The sequence below is a fragment of the Trachinotus anak genome, unplaced genomic scaffold, assembly GCF_046630095.1.
Source record: "Trachinotus anak isolate AG129_WGS33_773 ecotype Australia unplaced genomic scaffold, CSIRO_AGI_Tana_v1 ptg000008l, whole genome shotgun sequence".
NCBI classification, from domain to species: Eukaryota; Metazoa; Chordata; class Actinopteri; order Carangiformes; family Carangidae; genus Trachinotus; species Trachinotus anak.
The window spans coordinates 29379157-29395149 of record NW_027273859.1 but is presented as its reverse complement, the minus strand read 5'-3'; the positions used below and the strand labels follow the sequence as shown (position 1 = coordinate 29395149).

Genomic DNA, 15993 nt, shown 5'->3' with positions numbered 1-15993 from the left:
ATTGTGTGGTACAATCTGTCAATCACACAGTAGCCCCGCCCTAATTCATCCCCTGCTTTATGGTCTGTTTTCCTCTAAATGGATCATAATTTAAAAATGAACATCATGTTGTGTTGAAGAAGACTTGAAACTAGAGACTGAGACATAAACTCATCAGGAAAACGTTTCCTGAGGGAATAAATCAGAGAGAAGTGGAGACATTTTCACATAGACTTCAATACAATCAGACTCTGTTTACAGCCAGTGGAGTCGCCCCCTGATGGTCAGTAGAGAGATGGAGGTTTAAGGCTCTTCAGCATCGGCTTCACTGTTCAGACCCAGAGTCCACGTCCATTTTTATAAACAGTCTATGATTTATTGTCCAGAGAGGAAATTTGTCTTTAGCTCACCAAATATAAACACAGAAGATCACACAAGAAACATCAAGAAATCACTGAGATAAATAAAACACCTAAGTATAAAGTACAATACAGTACATGAGTGAGAAAAAGCACAAGTGGTTTAGTTTCCTGACCTCATTGGACTGTGCTCTTATCCAACCCTGAATATTATCCATATATTAAAACACGTCTGAATTGTTTCAGAGAAGTACAAATACATTTATCATTACGACTTTAAGTCCCCTGATTTCATATTTATAATCAGTATAACAACATGTAATAACTGGTGTCTAACAGACTATAATGCAGCTGTAACCAGATCTAAGTGTTTATTAGTGTATCTTAATAACTCTAACTCCTCCTGTGATGACAATAACTACATACAATTTATATCTTACAACTACATTTATTACATGTTTATATAGTGCTTATAAATGCTAAATCAGTGGACTTGCATAAAGTGTTACCCACTTATCTAAAAGCTAAAGTGATGGATTGTAAAATTCAGTTTTTAATATAAAGTATAATTTTACAGGTCAGTGTTTAGTTCAACATCAACAAAGAAATATTCACCTGAGATTATAAAATTCAGTAAATACAAAAATGATACAAATATGTGACAAATACGTCATAAAGATAAATCATCACTGATTCATAGTAATATGTATATAATAACATTGTGCTGATCGTGGTGAGAACAGATACAGAACTGTTTCAGTTATAACACACAATTACATCAAATAAAAAACACGCGGGATTAAACAACACAGGAATAACTAATTCAAACAAATGTGCTTCCTGAAAGTCACAACAGTGAGTAATGGTACTGAACAGAGAAGATACCAGAGTCAAACGAAGAGTTTGACACAGGAGGACAAAATACTTCCATCACAATGTCACAGGAAATCCTGACACACCCAACAAACAGGAGCAAACACATCTCAAAGGCTGCGGCTCGATTTGTGTGCACAATATTTCGTCGTGGCAGAAAATCTGCGAAACGCTTTCACAGTGAACACACCCAGGTTGAGTTAGGAAGCAGGAAATGACCACTCATTTGGAAAATATCTGACCAAACTGCTCACTGTCAACTCACCGTGTTGTCATGTTTGTTTACTGCTGTGTTCATGGACGGATTAATGAACAGGCCTGCTGGGTACAGGCCCAGGGGCCCAAAGGGCAGGGGCCCATAGACTGAAACCACTACACAGAAACACAAAACAACTAAGAGATAAAAACCAACCATGAAGAAATAAAACAACTACACAGGGAAACAAAACGATACTAAACAACTGAGTGTATGTGATCCTGTGGTTGGAGCACGTTATAGGTCTGATAGTTTGTCTCCTTGAGTCTTCAGCTGTTGGACTGTGTCTGTGGATGTGATGGTTGCACAGTGTCAAGCAGCAGCTTTGGTTTCCCATTCCTGTGAGAACAAAACAGCAGAGTTAACTGATAATCGATGTGAGGAATGTTTAACAGCCGTGTCTTCTGTGAATCATATTCATATTCAGCTGTTGTTCTTTAACAGGCAGGTAACCCAGGTAACAGCTGTGTGTGTGTGTGTGTGTGTGACGCCGACCTTCCTCCTCTGGAAAACCCTCCCGTGTTCGATGAAAAGCGCCGAAGGAGCTCGTCTCAGAGAGTTTTTAGCCGAGGCCGTCCGTCGCAGCAGAGGGTTCAGGAAGCCCGCCTGGACCAGCAAAGACCAGCAGAGGGTTTGAGCAGAAACCAGTGAAACCAGTGTCAAAAAGCCAGTGAGTACATATCTACCTGATGATGTAGATCCAGAGCCAGAGGTGTTTGTTTTATCTGTGAATATGCAGATGCTGCTGTGGTGTGTGTGAAGCTTTTAGTGCTGCTACTTTTATTTTCATGCTAATAATGTTTATGTTTATGCAGTTAAATGTTTTCTACCTTACAGATGAGGTGCAACGCAAAATGATGAATTGATGATGATTTCTTATAAAATAAATGCAAATGACTATTGTTATTGTATATTTTGTAAATATCCAGTTTTACATATTATTATTACTATATTATTATCTATTATTTATCTTTTTATCCTTTTCTTAAGTATTTGAAACCGACCTTTGCAATTTTTTCTCTTCTCTTCTGTTGCACTGTCCACTCTGCTGCTCTAACACTGCAGATTTCCCCACTGTGGGACTAATAATAAGGCTAATCCTAATCTTAATCTTAACTTTAACTTTAACTTTAACTTTAACTTTAACTTTAATCTTAATCTTAATCTTAATCTTAATCTTAATCTTAATCTTAATCTTAATATTAATCTTAATCTTAATCTTAATCTTAATATTAATCTTCTCCTTGTTTTATTTTAGGAGTCAAAGGTTTAAACCAGAACCAAATCAGTTTAATTTATCTCTGGGAACAAAAATAAATCTGGGCCCAGATCTGAACTGATCAATGATCAGTGATCAATGACCAATGACCTGCTTCTCATGTTATTCTGTGTGTTTTTTTTAATTAAAGGTGTCGTATAAGTTTTAAGTCAGTTCAGAGGTTCACTGCAGACCCCCCCCCACCTGAGCGCGCTCAGTGCAGACGGCCAGTGACTGTCTAAAAGAGGTGCGTTTGTTTTGCTTCCCGGCCGACGCCAGGTTGATCTCTGAGCCCGCCCTCAGCTGCACCGTCCTCTTCATGGTCAGCTCCAGCTTCTGCACACCTCGCTCCACCTCACCTGCATACCTGTCTGAAACACACAGCGACGCAGACACAGACACGTCACTGTTACAGTCCGATTTAATTTGTCCTGCACAGACCAGACGCTGCATCAAAGAGTTTTATTCTGACAGGAGTGAGGATATATTCCTGCATCATCAGGAGACACAGAGATCTGTTCCTCAGGGTACAGGCGTCTCTTTTCCCAACTTTGATTAGATGTTAATGTTGTGATTACACGTTAACCTCCTCCATGAAGAAGGTGTTTGTGTGATGACTCACTGTGGCTGGTGAGGACAGTGTTGCTGTAGGTCACTGAGTCTCTGGACGACACCGAGCTGCAGCGAACTGAATCCTGAGAGCTGTGGAGCTGAGAGGGAAGACAAACCGAGAGGACACACACCGATGACACGTGTCACAAAAAAACATCTTAACACAAGGGTCAGGGTCTACAGGGTCAGGGTCTACAGCTTCAGGGTCTACAGGTTCAGGGTCTACAGGGTCATGGTCTACAGGGTCATGGTCTACAGGTTCAGGGTCTACAGGGTCATGGTCTACAGGGTCATGGTCTACAGGTTCAGGGTCTACAGGGTCAGGGTCTACAGGGTCAGGTGTGTCATCAGTTCAAGGGAAAGTTTTTTATTCAGTAAGAAAATAAAAAAACCTAAATATGAAATGAATGAAAATCCTTTGCTGTGTGGTGTGTTCAGCAGTGAACCTCCACATGCTCGTACTATGTGCTCCAGTATGGAGGTGTTGGAGTAGACGGGCTGGTCTCGGCCTGCTCCGCTCAGGTGGAAGGGATCGTCCATGTAGGTGTTGGAGGTGGGAAACCTGCGAGTCTGCAGCCCACTGAGGAGGGAGGAACAAACCAGATCACTCCAGAAGAAGGAGAAGAGGAAGAGGAAGTCGTTTCAGGTGCTGAAGTGTTCTCCATCACCATGGCAACATGCACTGATGAAGAACAGGTGGATGGATGTATTAACAGACTCTTACCTCAGAGCTCTACCTGTGTGCTCCTGTGGCTTGTTGTTGTCATGGTGACTGTGATTGGCAGCTCCGTCCTGCAGCAGCTTCAACCACCGCTCCTTCTCCTCTGAACTACTGACCTGCAGGACGGAAGGATGGAGCGATGAACGAGTGACAATGTGACAATGTGAATGAATGAAAACAGAGATAATGGCTTATGTAACTGGTCACATGTGGGCTGACAAAGTTTCATTGTCACATTATTCACAATGATATAAACGCCTCACATGCAGGCTGTGTTACATAGTACGATTCACTGATGTTCCCTGAACGCCTCATATGCAGCAAGATGCCAGCTGTGTGGTGTCTTTATGGTTTTAGGTTTAAGGGGTTTTACAGATGTCATTGCAAAATCTCCTAATATGAAGGGCCACTAAGGGCCCCTTTTGCCCCTTGGGGGCCTCTGTGTCTGTAGACTGTGAGTTTCATTTAATGACTCATGATGCAGTGAAATGTTTCATGTCTTTATTGGTGTCTTTTATTTTGTGGCTCTGTTGTGTGTCTCGTTGTCTCTGCTCGTTGCTGCTGTGCAGGACTCAGCTCCGTCCCTGTTACATCGAATAAAGTCAACTCACCTCCAGCACCGCCACCTGGTCACCGAGCATGCTCAGTGTGATCCTGTAGGAGTGGTCTGTGTCGGGCCCGGCTCGGACCTCACACCCTCTGAGCTGGACGGTGTACTGAGGGGATCGCTCCCTCTTCACCTCCCCTTCCTCCTCCTCCTCCTCCTCCTCTCCGAACATGTTGAGGAGACCTCCCTCCACCTGGCACAGCAAACTCTGCCACTGACAGTTCATCAGCACGTTCAGGAAACCTGTCAGGTACACACAGGTGAGTGGGGTCAGTGTGATCTCCTCACGGCATGAGTCAGTACCAACACAACACTTTCTGGTTCCTGCTGGTTCCTGCTGGTTCCTGCAGGTTCCTGCTGGTTCCTGCTGGTTCCTGCAGATCTACGTACGGCCGTGAAGGAACCACAGCAGGTTACAGACGCTCACAGTGTCAGTACCTCTGTCTCTGTAGAGGCTGCGGCAAGCTGAAGGTCTCTCCTCCTCTGAGTCAGTCTGGACTGTACTGGACTGAACACAGACACACAACATGAATGAGCAGCTGTGTGTGTGTGTGTGTGTGTGTGTGTGTGTGTGTGTGTGTGTGTGTGTCTCACCCTGCAGGACAGCGGCTGGTCTGATTTGATCAGAGACAATGAACTCTGAGTCTCCAAGTCACCTCCGACACTCACCTCCTCTATCACCTACACACACACACACACACACACACACACACGCACACACACACATACACACATACACACATACACACACACACACACACACACACCAGCTGATACACTGCACTGGAGGAAATGCTCACACCCTTTACCTAAGTAGTAATGAGTGTGTGTGTGTGTGTGTGTGTGTGTCTGACCTTCCTCCACTCGTCGGCCTGCTGGAAGCTGCTGTAGCCCAGCACCAGAGTCTCTGAGCCCAGCGGGACCAGTTTGAGCTGGTGCTGGATCTTCCCACTGCTCTTTGACTTGTAGACCAGGTGACAGCCACGAAGGTTCAGCTCCAGCTGAGGCAGCAGGTCCCGCGCACACTTATAACACTGACACACACACACACACACACACACAAAATGAAGCTCTGAACTTTGGCCTCAAAACACTCAGAGTTTGATCAGAGCAGCCTCTGTTGGACGTTACAGGAACTGCAGCTGAAGACCCCCCCCCCCCAGTCTCCACACACACAGCCCCCCCCCCTCACCAGCAGCATGCTGTTCCTGATGATGAACAGCTGTTTGGTCCACTGTCCGAGCCACTTCCTCCTCCACAGGTAACCACAGAGGCGGGACTCGGGGGCGGGCCTCAGGCAGGGCTGGGAGGCGCTCCACTGGATGTAGTGAGCTCTGTCCTTCACAAGCCCCCCCCTGTCATCATCATCTTCCTCGCCGTATGACTCGTAGTGACTGCTGTCTGACTCCGCCCTCTCTGGAGTCAAAGGTTATTGTTACTGTTTGAGCATTAACACGTTTCCACACGTGTGTGTTTCTGTGTGTGTTTCTGTGTGTGTGTGTGTGTGTGTGTGTGTGTGTGTGTGTGGGTGTGTGTGTGTGTGTGTGTGTGTGTGTGTGTGTGTGTAGATACCGGTGTTGGACATGGTTGTGTCAGCAGGTACGTAGGGTTCTGCCTCCTCATATGTATCTTCATCATCATCACCTCCCAGACCTCCTGGTGGGTGGGGCGGCACTGTGGGGCCCTGGGTCTGCAGTGACAGCAAACAGGAAGTGTGTCTAAGTACGTGATCTACACTCAGTTTAGTCCAGTGGTTCCCAACCTGAGGGTCGGGCCCTCCACAGGGTCACCAGATAAAGCTGAGGGGTGAGGAGATGATTGATGGGAGAAGGAGAAAGTTTTCATTTGACTTTTCTCTGTTTATTGTAAAATATTGGAAAGTTTAACGTCACCATGAAACCAACAACTCAGACACATCAGAGACACACAACTACACACAACTACACACCTGGTTATTATTCTGAAGGGAAACCAGGTCCACAGCCGTCCCACCAGTGTAGTAAAGGAGAAAGTACAATATCAACTACTTTCTGTGTGTGTGTGTGTGTGTGTGTGTGTGTGTGTGTGTGTGTTCATCCATCACGTAGACCAGATGTTAATCAGCCGCCATCAGTGACCACTTCCTCCCTCTGCAGAGCTCTCAGCCAATAGGACGATAGATAGAGGGGAGATGGCTTCATATGTAAACACTGTAGATCCTGTCACTCCCTCTAACACACACACACACACACACACACACACACACACACACTGCCATCTCCTCCCAAACCTCAGAAGGACTCAGTCTGTTATTACTGACCCACATCACAGACCAGCCCCCCCCGCCTCCTCCTCCTCCTCCTCCTCCTCCACTTTTCTTTGACCTCAAGAGGAAACGATCATGAGCAGGGCTGGTTTGACCTCTCAGAGAGCCCCAGGGCAGAAACTTGTAGTCGGGCCCCTAATGGCCCCCACTGCACTGTACATGTCTCATTATGTCCCCAGAACCAACCAGCTCTGTGGAGCTGAAACCATTAGATGATAAATCAGACGACTGACTGAAAATGAAGAAAAACAAAAAACGCACCGTTACCATGGTAACCATAAACTGTCAAATCCAACAATCAACACTCTTTTCCTGGACCATGACCAGGTACACACTCTCCTCCTCCTCCTCTATCTGCTGCATTTCCACAACACTGGAGCGTCGCAGATTGATGATGTCATGGATGACATGTCTCTGATCTCCTGTGTATGTCGTTGTGCGACGATTCCCCAGACGTTCATCGCACAATCTGACAATCTGATATTGTGAACCAGGATTTTATTAGACACACAGTCGCTGTTACTGCACAGTGGAAAAGACACGTCTCACTGTGGACAGGTGTGTGTGTGTGTGTGTGTGTGTGTGGTGACTAACCCCGTTCCTCAGCCAGACACATGAGTCCTGCTTTGAGACCAGCTCAGATGACTGGACACCTTCTGAACAAACAAACAAACAAACAAACAAACAAACATCTGAGTTCAAACACGTTTCATTTTCCAAACCTTTACAAACACAACTGTATTTTCACACACACACACATCAAAGAACCAGCACATGCAGATCAGCGTCACCTGTCCCAGGTGTGTCTGTCAGCTCGTTGCTAGGAGACGATGATGGACAGCTCATGATCATGTACTCAGCATCTTCCACTGGAGACAAAACAAACACACACGTGTGTATCAGTGAGCCTCAGCACTGTGTCAGGTGTTTCACCTGCAGCAGGTAACAAACTGTCCTCAGACCTGTGATAACTACGGTGGCCCTGAGGTGCAAAATATTTCACAACTTGTTTTGTTGTGTTTTTTTAAATGTTGTGTTTCGCAGGACCACAATATTTAGCACAAGTAGTAGTGTCAGTAGTATCTGTAGTATCGTTAGTGTCAGTACTATCAGTAGTAGTAGTAGTAGTAGTAGTAGTAGTAGTAGTAGTAGTATTACCTGGAGCGTCGTGTGTTTGCAGTTTGGAGAGCAGCTCTGAGATGGATTTCTTCTGAGCCTGAGCGATGTAGCTCAGGTTCTCTGAGTCCAGAACAGACAGGAAGGACTGCAGGTCCCAGATCAGCTTGGCCAGAACTAAAGACAGACAGACAGAGAGACAGAGAGACAGACAGACAGACAGAGAGACAGACAGACAGACAGTCAGTCAGACAGACAGACAGACAGACAGACAGACAGACAGACAGACAGACAGACAGACAGTCAGTCAGACAGACAGACAGACAGACAGACAGAGAGACAGAGAGACAGACAGACAGACAGACAGACAGACAGACAGACAGACAGAGAGACAGACAGAGAGACAGACAGACAGACAGAGAGACAGACAGACAGACAGTCAGTCAGACAGACAGACAGACAGAGAGACAGAGAGACAGAGAGACAGAGAGACACACAGTTGTCTGATGTCACTTTAAATCAACTTCAACGGTAAAATTTCACATCACTGCATCAGTAATAATCTGATTATAGAATCTATGACGGTGTAAAAATCTCATGGGACATTTTTCTACATTTACTACTTTTCCTTTATACTTCAAGTACATTTTGACTATACTTACTTTTACTTGTAACAAAATATTTTACAGTGTATTAGTACTCTCAGTGAGGTGCAGTATGTGGGTACTTCCTCCACCACTTGTTTGTGTCTCTCAGTGAGAGAGTCGAGTGAAACCAGAGAAGAAGAGCAGCAGATTGGATCAAACTCTGAGTCATCTGTTGACAGAGGATCAGAGCCAGGACTCACACTCTCAGTATCTGTCTCCATCAGACCCTCTCACTGTCTCTGTTGACATACAACACACACACACACACACACATACACACACACACACACACACAACAAACTGTCTTTATTTCTTTCTCCTCATGTCTTTAATCTTTAAGTCCATCATGAGATCAAACCACCGACCACCACACCTGTCAACATGTTGAAGTTCTCAGTAGTTATTACTACATTATCACAGCAGTACTCTGCACTCATTGGTCGGCCCACGCTCATCGTCATTTTATCTCCACCCCCTGTAAAGTTCTGTGACTGTATCTTGCAGGTTGTGATGCTATATGACAGACTAGGGACCTTAGAACCTCCATCTTCCCACTAGAACCACCTGAACCACCTAAACCACCCCTAGAACCTCCTATATCACCACTGGATCGTCCTTAATGATGACAAGAACCTCCTCAAGACAGCTAAACTCACCCGAAACACCCCTAGAACCCACGTAATGATCACTAGAACATCCTCAGTGATCATGAAAACCTCCTCAGTGACTATAACCAGAACATCACCTTTAACCCTAGATGATCATGATAACCTCTTAGTGGACAACTACAACCAACAGCAACACTTCAGACTCCACAGGAATCTCCTTGCACCTTTAGTCTGGACTGGAATGTCCTGTACGACCACTGAATAAAGGCTAAATAAAGGTTCTGTATATTCAGATTGAACTTTTTCTTTTCTTCAATGATTCGTGTCTTTGTGAGTTTGCAGGTTTTCTCTCGGCAGCTGGTTTTACGAGTCGTAGTCAGGTTCAGTTTGTCGTCATCAGGCTGATGGAAACCGTCATGAAGCTGCTCTGTGTTCCTGGTCTGAATGCAGCTGTTGTGTCTCTGTGAGTGAGTGAATGGTGACTGTGTGAAGAGCTGAAGTCATTAAAAGGCAGCGAAACAAGTTCATTTCATCCAAAGTCACACAGACAAAAAGACAAACCTGTTATTTTACCTGATATTTTCATCTTCTCTCACTTGCTCTTTGTGGGACGTTGGAGTCTCAACGCTCATTTCGAGCTTCATCTTCCTGCCGTTCCTGCTCAGGCTCCTGTTTCTATTTCACGTGTCTGTATCTCTGTATTTAACACTTTACAAACTGGGCCTTTCAATGAAATGTGATCATTTTAATCCTCAGTTGTGGTCAGAACTGAGGTTCCTCCACTAGATGCTGCTGATTCAAACTGACTGTATTGAAGTGGATGGGAAAATATATCTTTTCTAAACAAATGCAAAATCAGTGTCTTTTTTTTAATAAGACTTTCAACTTTCAAAAGTTACATGTCATCAACAGGAGACTGAGTTTGTGATGTTTGCAGTAAAAGACATGGAAACAGAAGCAGCTGTGAGTTCAGAGCAGAACAGCTCAGGTTGTTAATGAATGAATAAAGAAGCTGTGGACACCAAACCCACTGTTTCCCAGTCTCAGTGCTCTGATGTTCTGACCTCGACGAGCTAACTGATGTGACAGGAAACACACTGATAAGCTGCTGCACGGTGCTAATGTTTAACACAGAATAAAGACTCAGTGTGAGTGTGTGTTCTTACATCACTTAAAAACTCAAGGTCCCTGCACAAAATTTGGAATCAGACAGTATTTTGTGGTAGAAATAGTTTCACTGAGGAAACACTGACAGTAAATTCTCCACAAAGAGGAAATTTTTCATCGATTGGCCTGATGTTTAGCTCGTTATCTTCCAATACGACGTGTAAAACACTATTTACTTATCCAGGCCATTTCAGGTTTACTGCGTCAAACAGGCTGTCAGAGATGTGGATGGTAGAGAGCTGTCAAACACAGTCTCACCAAGACCTTACGTTACCTAAAGAACCTTATGTTACCTAAAGAACCTCATGTTACCTAAAGAACCTCATGTTACCTAAAGAACCTTTAAAATCTCAGATAAAAAAACTCCATGAAAGACACTTAACCTTTAGGTTCAACTGTCTGTTAAACATTAAAGGACCACTAAAATCCCTTAAGGAACAATAGAACCTCCTCACTGACCACAACAATTTAAATTAGAACCACATAAAGGACCATTTCACCCCACCCCCACCCCCAAAGACCACTAGAACCTCGTAATATACAACTAAAACCATCTAAAAGACACCTTTATGTAGGACATCCTGAGTGAATATAAAGTCTCCTCAACGACCATTGTAACCCTGGATCACTAGAACCACCAAAAGGAAGTTTAGAACCTCCGTCTGAACACTACAACCACCTAAACCACCCCTAGAACTTCTGGGATGACTAGAACCTCTTTAAGAAGCTCACATTAGAACATCTTCAGTAAACACAAGAACTTCCTACATGACCATGAAAACCTCAGAATGGACAGCTACACCCACCCTCAACACTTCAGGGACAACAAGAACCTGCAAAAGAACCTTAGAGCCATGTTTCTGACTAGAACGTCCCCAAACCTCCTAATGAATGACAAGAATGACTTCAAGATCTCCAACATCAGTGACCACTAGAACCTTCTGAAAGACTCGTAGAACAACCTGGTCCTGTCTGGTTATGATGTAGTTTCTCTGAATAATGAACAGAGGCTGTTTTAATATGAATAATAATGACATGAACATGGAGGTTTGACTGAGCTGATCTGTGAACAGTGTGAATTATCATCAGAGGGAGGAAATGTAAGAAATGCGGAGAGAAGAGGAAACAGTGAGTGATTGTGTGGCGGCTCCGTTCAGACGGACAGAGCGAGTCCATTCACCACCAGCTGATTAACTCCTCGCTGCTGAGTTCAAGGATCCTACAGCTCTGCTTATCAGACGGCTGCTGTTTTAAACACCGAGCCGCACATACCTCACACACCCACAGCACATCGCCATCGACAACAACAACAGCAGCAACAACACTGTGCTGCAGAGGAACCACCTCAGAGACGAGGAGACAGAGACAGAGCTGCTGGACCCAGAGTGTGTTAGTGAACGCAGCTTATCTCAGCATCAACTTTACTTCCTGTCTCCGGCTTTGATGCTGCAGAACACACACACACACACACACACACACACACACACACACACAAGGTCAAATGTCCATTTGAATGAAAGACAAATAATCTCATTCTTGCAGCAACAACAAATTTATAATCACAACATTAACAACATGCAGACGCTACACAAACTAACACAGCTACAAAAAGTGGACTCACAACCTCCGGATGTGTCTGTGACTGACAACATTTAGACACAACTCTTTAGTGGATTAAAGTGATGCTGTGTGTTGGCGCTCTGGTCCCAGTGTCTTCGGTTCAGTTTTGTTGATGTTGGTCAGAGGCAAGCAGCTGTTTTATTGTGTTGAGGAGACACACGTCAGAGATACACCTGAACAGATGAGACCGAAACCACCTGAAGACATTCAGCATGTCTCTGTAATTCAGGTGAACTGACCTCTGAACTTTCAGCGCTTAGATTTGTGTCATTTCTTCTCTAAAGCTGCTTTGAAAGGCAGAAAGTAAAAACAACATAAGACCATCCAGTAAAGCTGAAAGCATGTGTGTGTGTGTGTGTGTGTGGGTGTGTGTGTTTAGTGATGTATAGATGCTTTACCATAAAAACCAAACCCTTAAATTAGCTGAAAGCTGGGATTCCACCATACTGTGTGTGTGTGTGTGTGTGTGTGTGTTGCAGGGTGTGGAGCAGCTTTCTCTTTCATCATCTGGTTGGTAAATATAGGACAGCAGGACATTTATGTTACTGAGCTGCTGTTTCTGCCTCCTGCTCGTTTCTCTGATCGTCTCCAACTCTTCGGTTTAAATCATGACAGCTACAGATCAACAGATGTGTCAGAAAACATCACAGGGTGTTTGAGGGTTTTGAGGGTTTAATTGAGGCCAAATTACAAGATTGTGTGTGTAAATATAAGTACAAATATCAGCAAGAAACATCCAGTCAAAGACAATAACATTCACATTTCTGCCTTTTTTAGCTTCTATTTGTTCACATCTTGGAGAAATAGCTGAATTCACCGTGAACAGTCCTGTTGACAGTGTCTGGATGGATGTACAGACAACTACCACTGGATTATCTTATCGTGAAGAAAACCTAAAAACTGGATGATTAGAAGAAGAAGCTCCGCAGTTATAAGACGGATCATTTCCAGACAGGTTTATTTGTGATGGACATCCTGTTGCTTTGAAGCCGTAAAACCCACTGGATTCAGTTAAAAAAGACCTTGAAGGCGTTAAAAAGTCAAACACACTTACAAACATACAACAGTTACATTCGTTCAAGCTTGGATCTGCCAGGAGACAGAAAACTTTTACTCCACACAGAGGCTCTGATCCAGGGGCCTCATCCCCTGCAGGCCCCTGTGGGTCCCCAAACATGGGTCCAGGTCACATTGACTGACTGATGATATTACCAGGAATCAATTTTATATACATGTTAGAAGTCCTGACAAGAATCTGATTGAAATGTTAATAAATTCATCTACTTAATAAATCATTGTCGACCTTGTTGCTGTGCTGTGTAAACAATGTGTAAAACATCTTTAATTCACTGCTGAAGTTTGTCATGACACGAAAACTCACTGCAGCGGTTAGTCAGTCTGCTGTAATGGGAGAAAAATGCTGAAATTATCTGTACACACACAAACACACAAACACACACAAACACACACACAGATCTACCGAATCTAAACAGTCTATTAGCTCCGTCTCCTGAGAGCAGCAGGAGGAGGAAGTGATGAGGAGGAGGAGGAGGAGGAGGAGAGGGAGGAAGGATGACGGAGGAGGACAGACGGGTGTTTCCGATTGTTGTGTTGCTGTAGTTAACATACCAACAGTGTGATAAAGAGTCCGCACACAGCAGACGGACGGGTCACTGAGTGTAACTGATGATGACAGACTCAACATTTTACATCAGAGTGAGACCTCTCAACATGGACATGTCCTGATCTCATCTCTGAAGGAGTGAACGCATCAACATACAGCTAAAGCACCAAAGGTAACAGAGTAATGTTGATCATATCATTGAATTATGATCACTGATTTATGTAAGTGTCACTTTAATGCTGCAGTAGAAACCTCTGGCAGCTCAGTCTGTGACTCTACATCATCATGTATTTGACATAAACTGAATCTTCAGATCAGGTGAAGGTGGTGGAGGAAGAAAACAGTCAAGTCAAAGAACCACAGATGAGTGTTTCAGTGCAGGACTCAGTCAGAGTTTGAACTCTAATGACCTCTGCTCCACCTGGACCATCCCTGCCTCCGACAGGACCTCACCCTGTCACAGCCTCAGTGAAATCACCTGATAAACCCATTCACACCTTTCCTACGATCAACATCACCGTCAGCTGCTTTGGTGACAGATTTGGATTTTTACTCATCATGATATTAGTGGATAGTCCCGTCCAGGGAGATTATTTATCTGTGAACACAGTGACTCAACTCCACAATCTCCATTTTATTTGTGTTTCTTCAGTGTCTTATGTCTGAGGAGCTGACTGTTAGTCTTTTCCTTATTATTATTATTATTATGTATAATTTTAAAGCAGTGATGACACAAAGCTCGTTACAACCACAACCTGCTCGCTGGTTCCTGACAGACTGTGTGTGTATTGGTGAGGCTCTAACTGTGGAAGCTACACATGATGATGACAACACAGCAAAACAGCTGGAATCAGAGAAAATATGTCGAACAAATACTGAAGATTAATGAACATTTAAAATGTCTTTGTAAGGATGTGACAGCTGGTTATAAACCATTCATCACATGTTTGTAGCTGCTGCAGTAACTAGCATCTAATGATCTGGTAAACTGAGGTAATAACATCAGACATGTTGATAAAAACACAGATCAGTCAGCTCACATTCAGCTTTTATAAAAGTCAAAGGTGAAATTTCACATGTGAAAATACTGTTTTACATCAGCACAGATGACCGAGGGCCTTCATGGGAGTTTACACTTATTTGATGTGAAACACAGAACAGATCGTTGTTACTGTCTCAGACTCAGATCTGTGTTAAACTTAAACCTCATGTGCTGAGGTGACGGCGGTGAAACCTTCGAGTTGTGTTGTTCCTGCAGTGTGTGTCTGCGGTGCTGCTGCTCTGTGGAGTTGTGTAATGAAGTCAGCTCAGTACCTTTCTGTTTGTCCATGTCTGAGGTTCAGTCGCTGCTGGTCCTCAGTCTCATGTCTCTGCTGAAGAGTCCAAACCATCCAGTCACAGAGCGGCTCGGTCCTGACGTCTCCTCAGTGAGCTGTGTGTGAAGGAGCCTGAGCTCTGACGGTCGAGTCCTGCCTCTGCTGAGGGAGGAGAGAGAGGACGGACCAGCACACCCATTATGTATGAAGGGAGGGAGGGAGGGGGAGTCAAACACAACATGCTCAGTGAACATGTGGGTACAGGTCAAACGTTTTCAAACACCCACGTTTCCAGGTTTATTAAAGTTTCAGGAGCTCAAGTAAAAAAACAACAACAACTTTATGTCACTAGAAGCTGAAACATCCTGTAAATATGATAAAAAACAGGAGAGACTGTCCTGTAAAAACGAGGTCAGAGGTCGTCTGTCAGCAGGTCACTATGACCTGTAGTTAGGTTCTGTTGCTAGGCGACATCTAGTGGTCGTAGTGATGATGACAGGAGCAAAGGGAAAAGTGCGGTGACGTAGTTTATAGAGCGACAGAGTCCACGTCAGGAGGAGGTTGGGGTGGATGGATGAATATGACCCAGGAGAGCGGTGTTCGATTCCCATGTGACAGGAGCAGCTTATGTTGTTTCTATTATCCATGACCGTTCACTGTTATTATTGTAACCATGACAACAAAGATCATCTAATGTTGAGGAAGAACTTATTTTAACCCAAATCACCATCTATGACTGTTGTTATAGTGACCATGGTGACGGAGGTAGGTAGCCGCTCTCAGGACAGTCAATGTGTGTATTATTGTAACCATGACAACCAAGGTTTGTTGGTTGTTGTTGTGCGTTGTTTCAGGAGACGCTGCTGTGGGAGGTATCAGAGGCTGATGTTGGGAGGAGAAGTGTTTGATGTGTGTGTGACTTTCA

The 15993-nt window shown here is 44.2% G+C and overlaps 1 protein-coding gene across 1 annotated transcript; it reads right to left on the bottom strand.

Annotated features, from left to right (window-relative positions):
- Positions 1–196: 196 nt before the first annotated feature.
- On the bottom strand, positions 197–15551 carry LOC139624729 (actin filament-associated protein 1-like 2). The gene is made up of 16 exons (XM_071484069.1): positions 15067–15551; positions 8129–8263; positions 7762–7839; positions 7565–7626; positions 6238–6355; positions 5858–6081; positions 5520–5699; positions 5260–5346; positions 5104–5173; positions 4670–4908; positions 4062–4174; positions 3800–3917; positions 3348–3435; positions 2930–3096; positions 1963–2073; positions 197–1806 (listed from the first exon to the last, which is right to left on the bottom strand). The coding sequence occupies exons 1-16, from the start codon at positions 15080–15082 to the stop codon at positions 1780–1782; spliced, it is 1833 nt and encodes a 610-aa protein (XP_071340170.1). The 5' UTR covers positions 15083–15551; the 3' UTR covers positions 197–1779.
- Between the last annotated feature and the right edge of the window lie 442 nt (positions 15552–15993).

Coding starts and splice junctions, on each gene's coding strand:
- LOC139624729 (XM_071484069.1), bottom strand. Junction 5,700..5,857: donor TCAGGAACAGCATGCTGCTG/GTGAGGGGGGGG, acceptor TGTGTGTGTCAG/TGTTATAAGTGTGCGCGGGA. Junction 4,175..4,669: donor ACCAGGTGGCGGTGCTGGAG/GTGAGTTGACTT, acceptor TCCGTCCTGCAG/GTCAGTAGTTCAGAGGAGAA.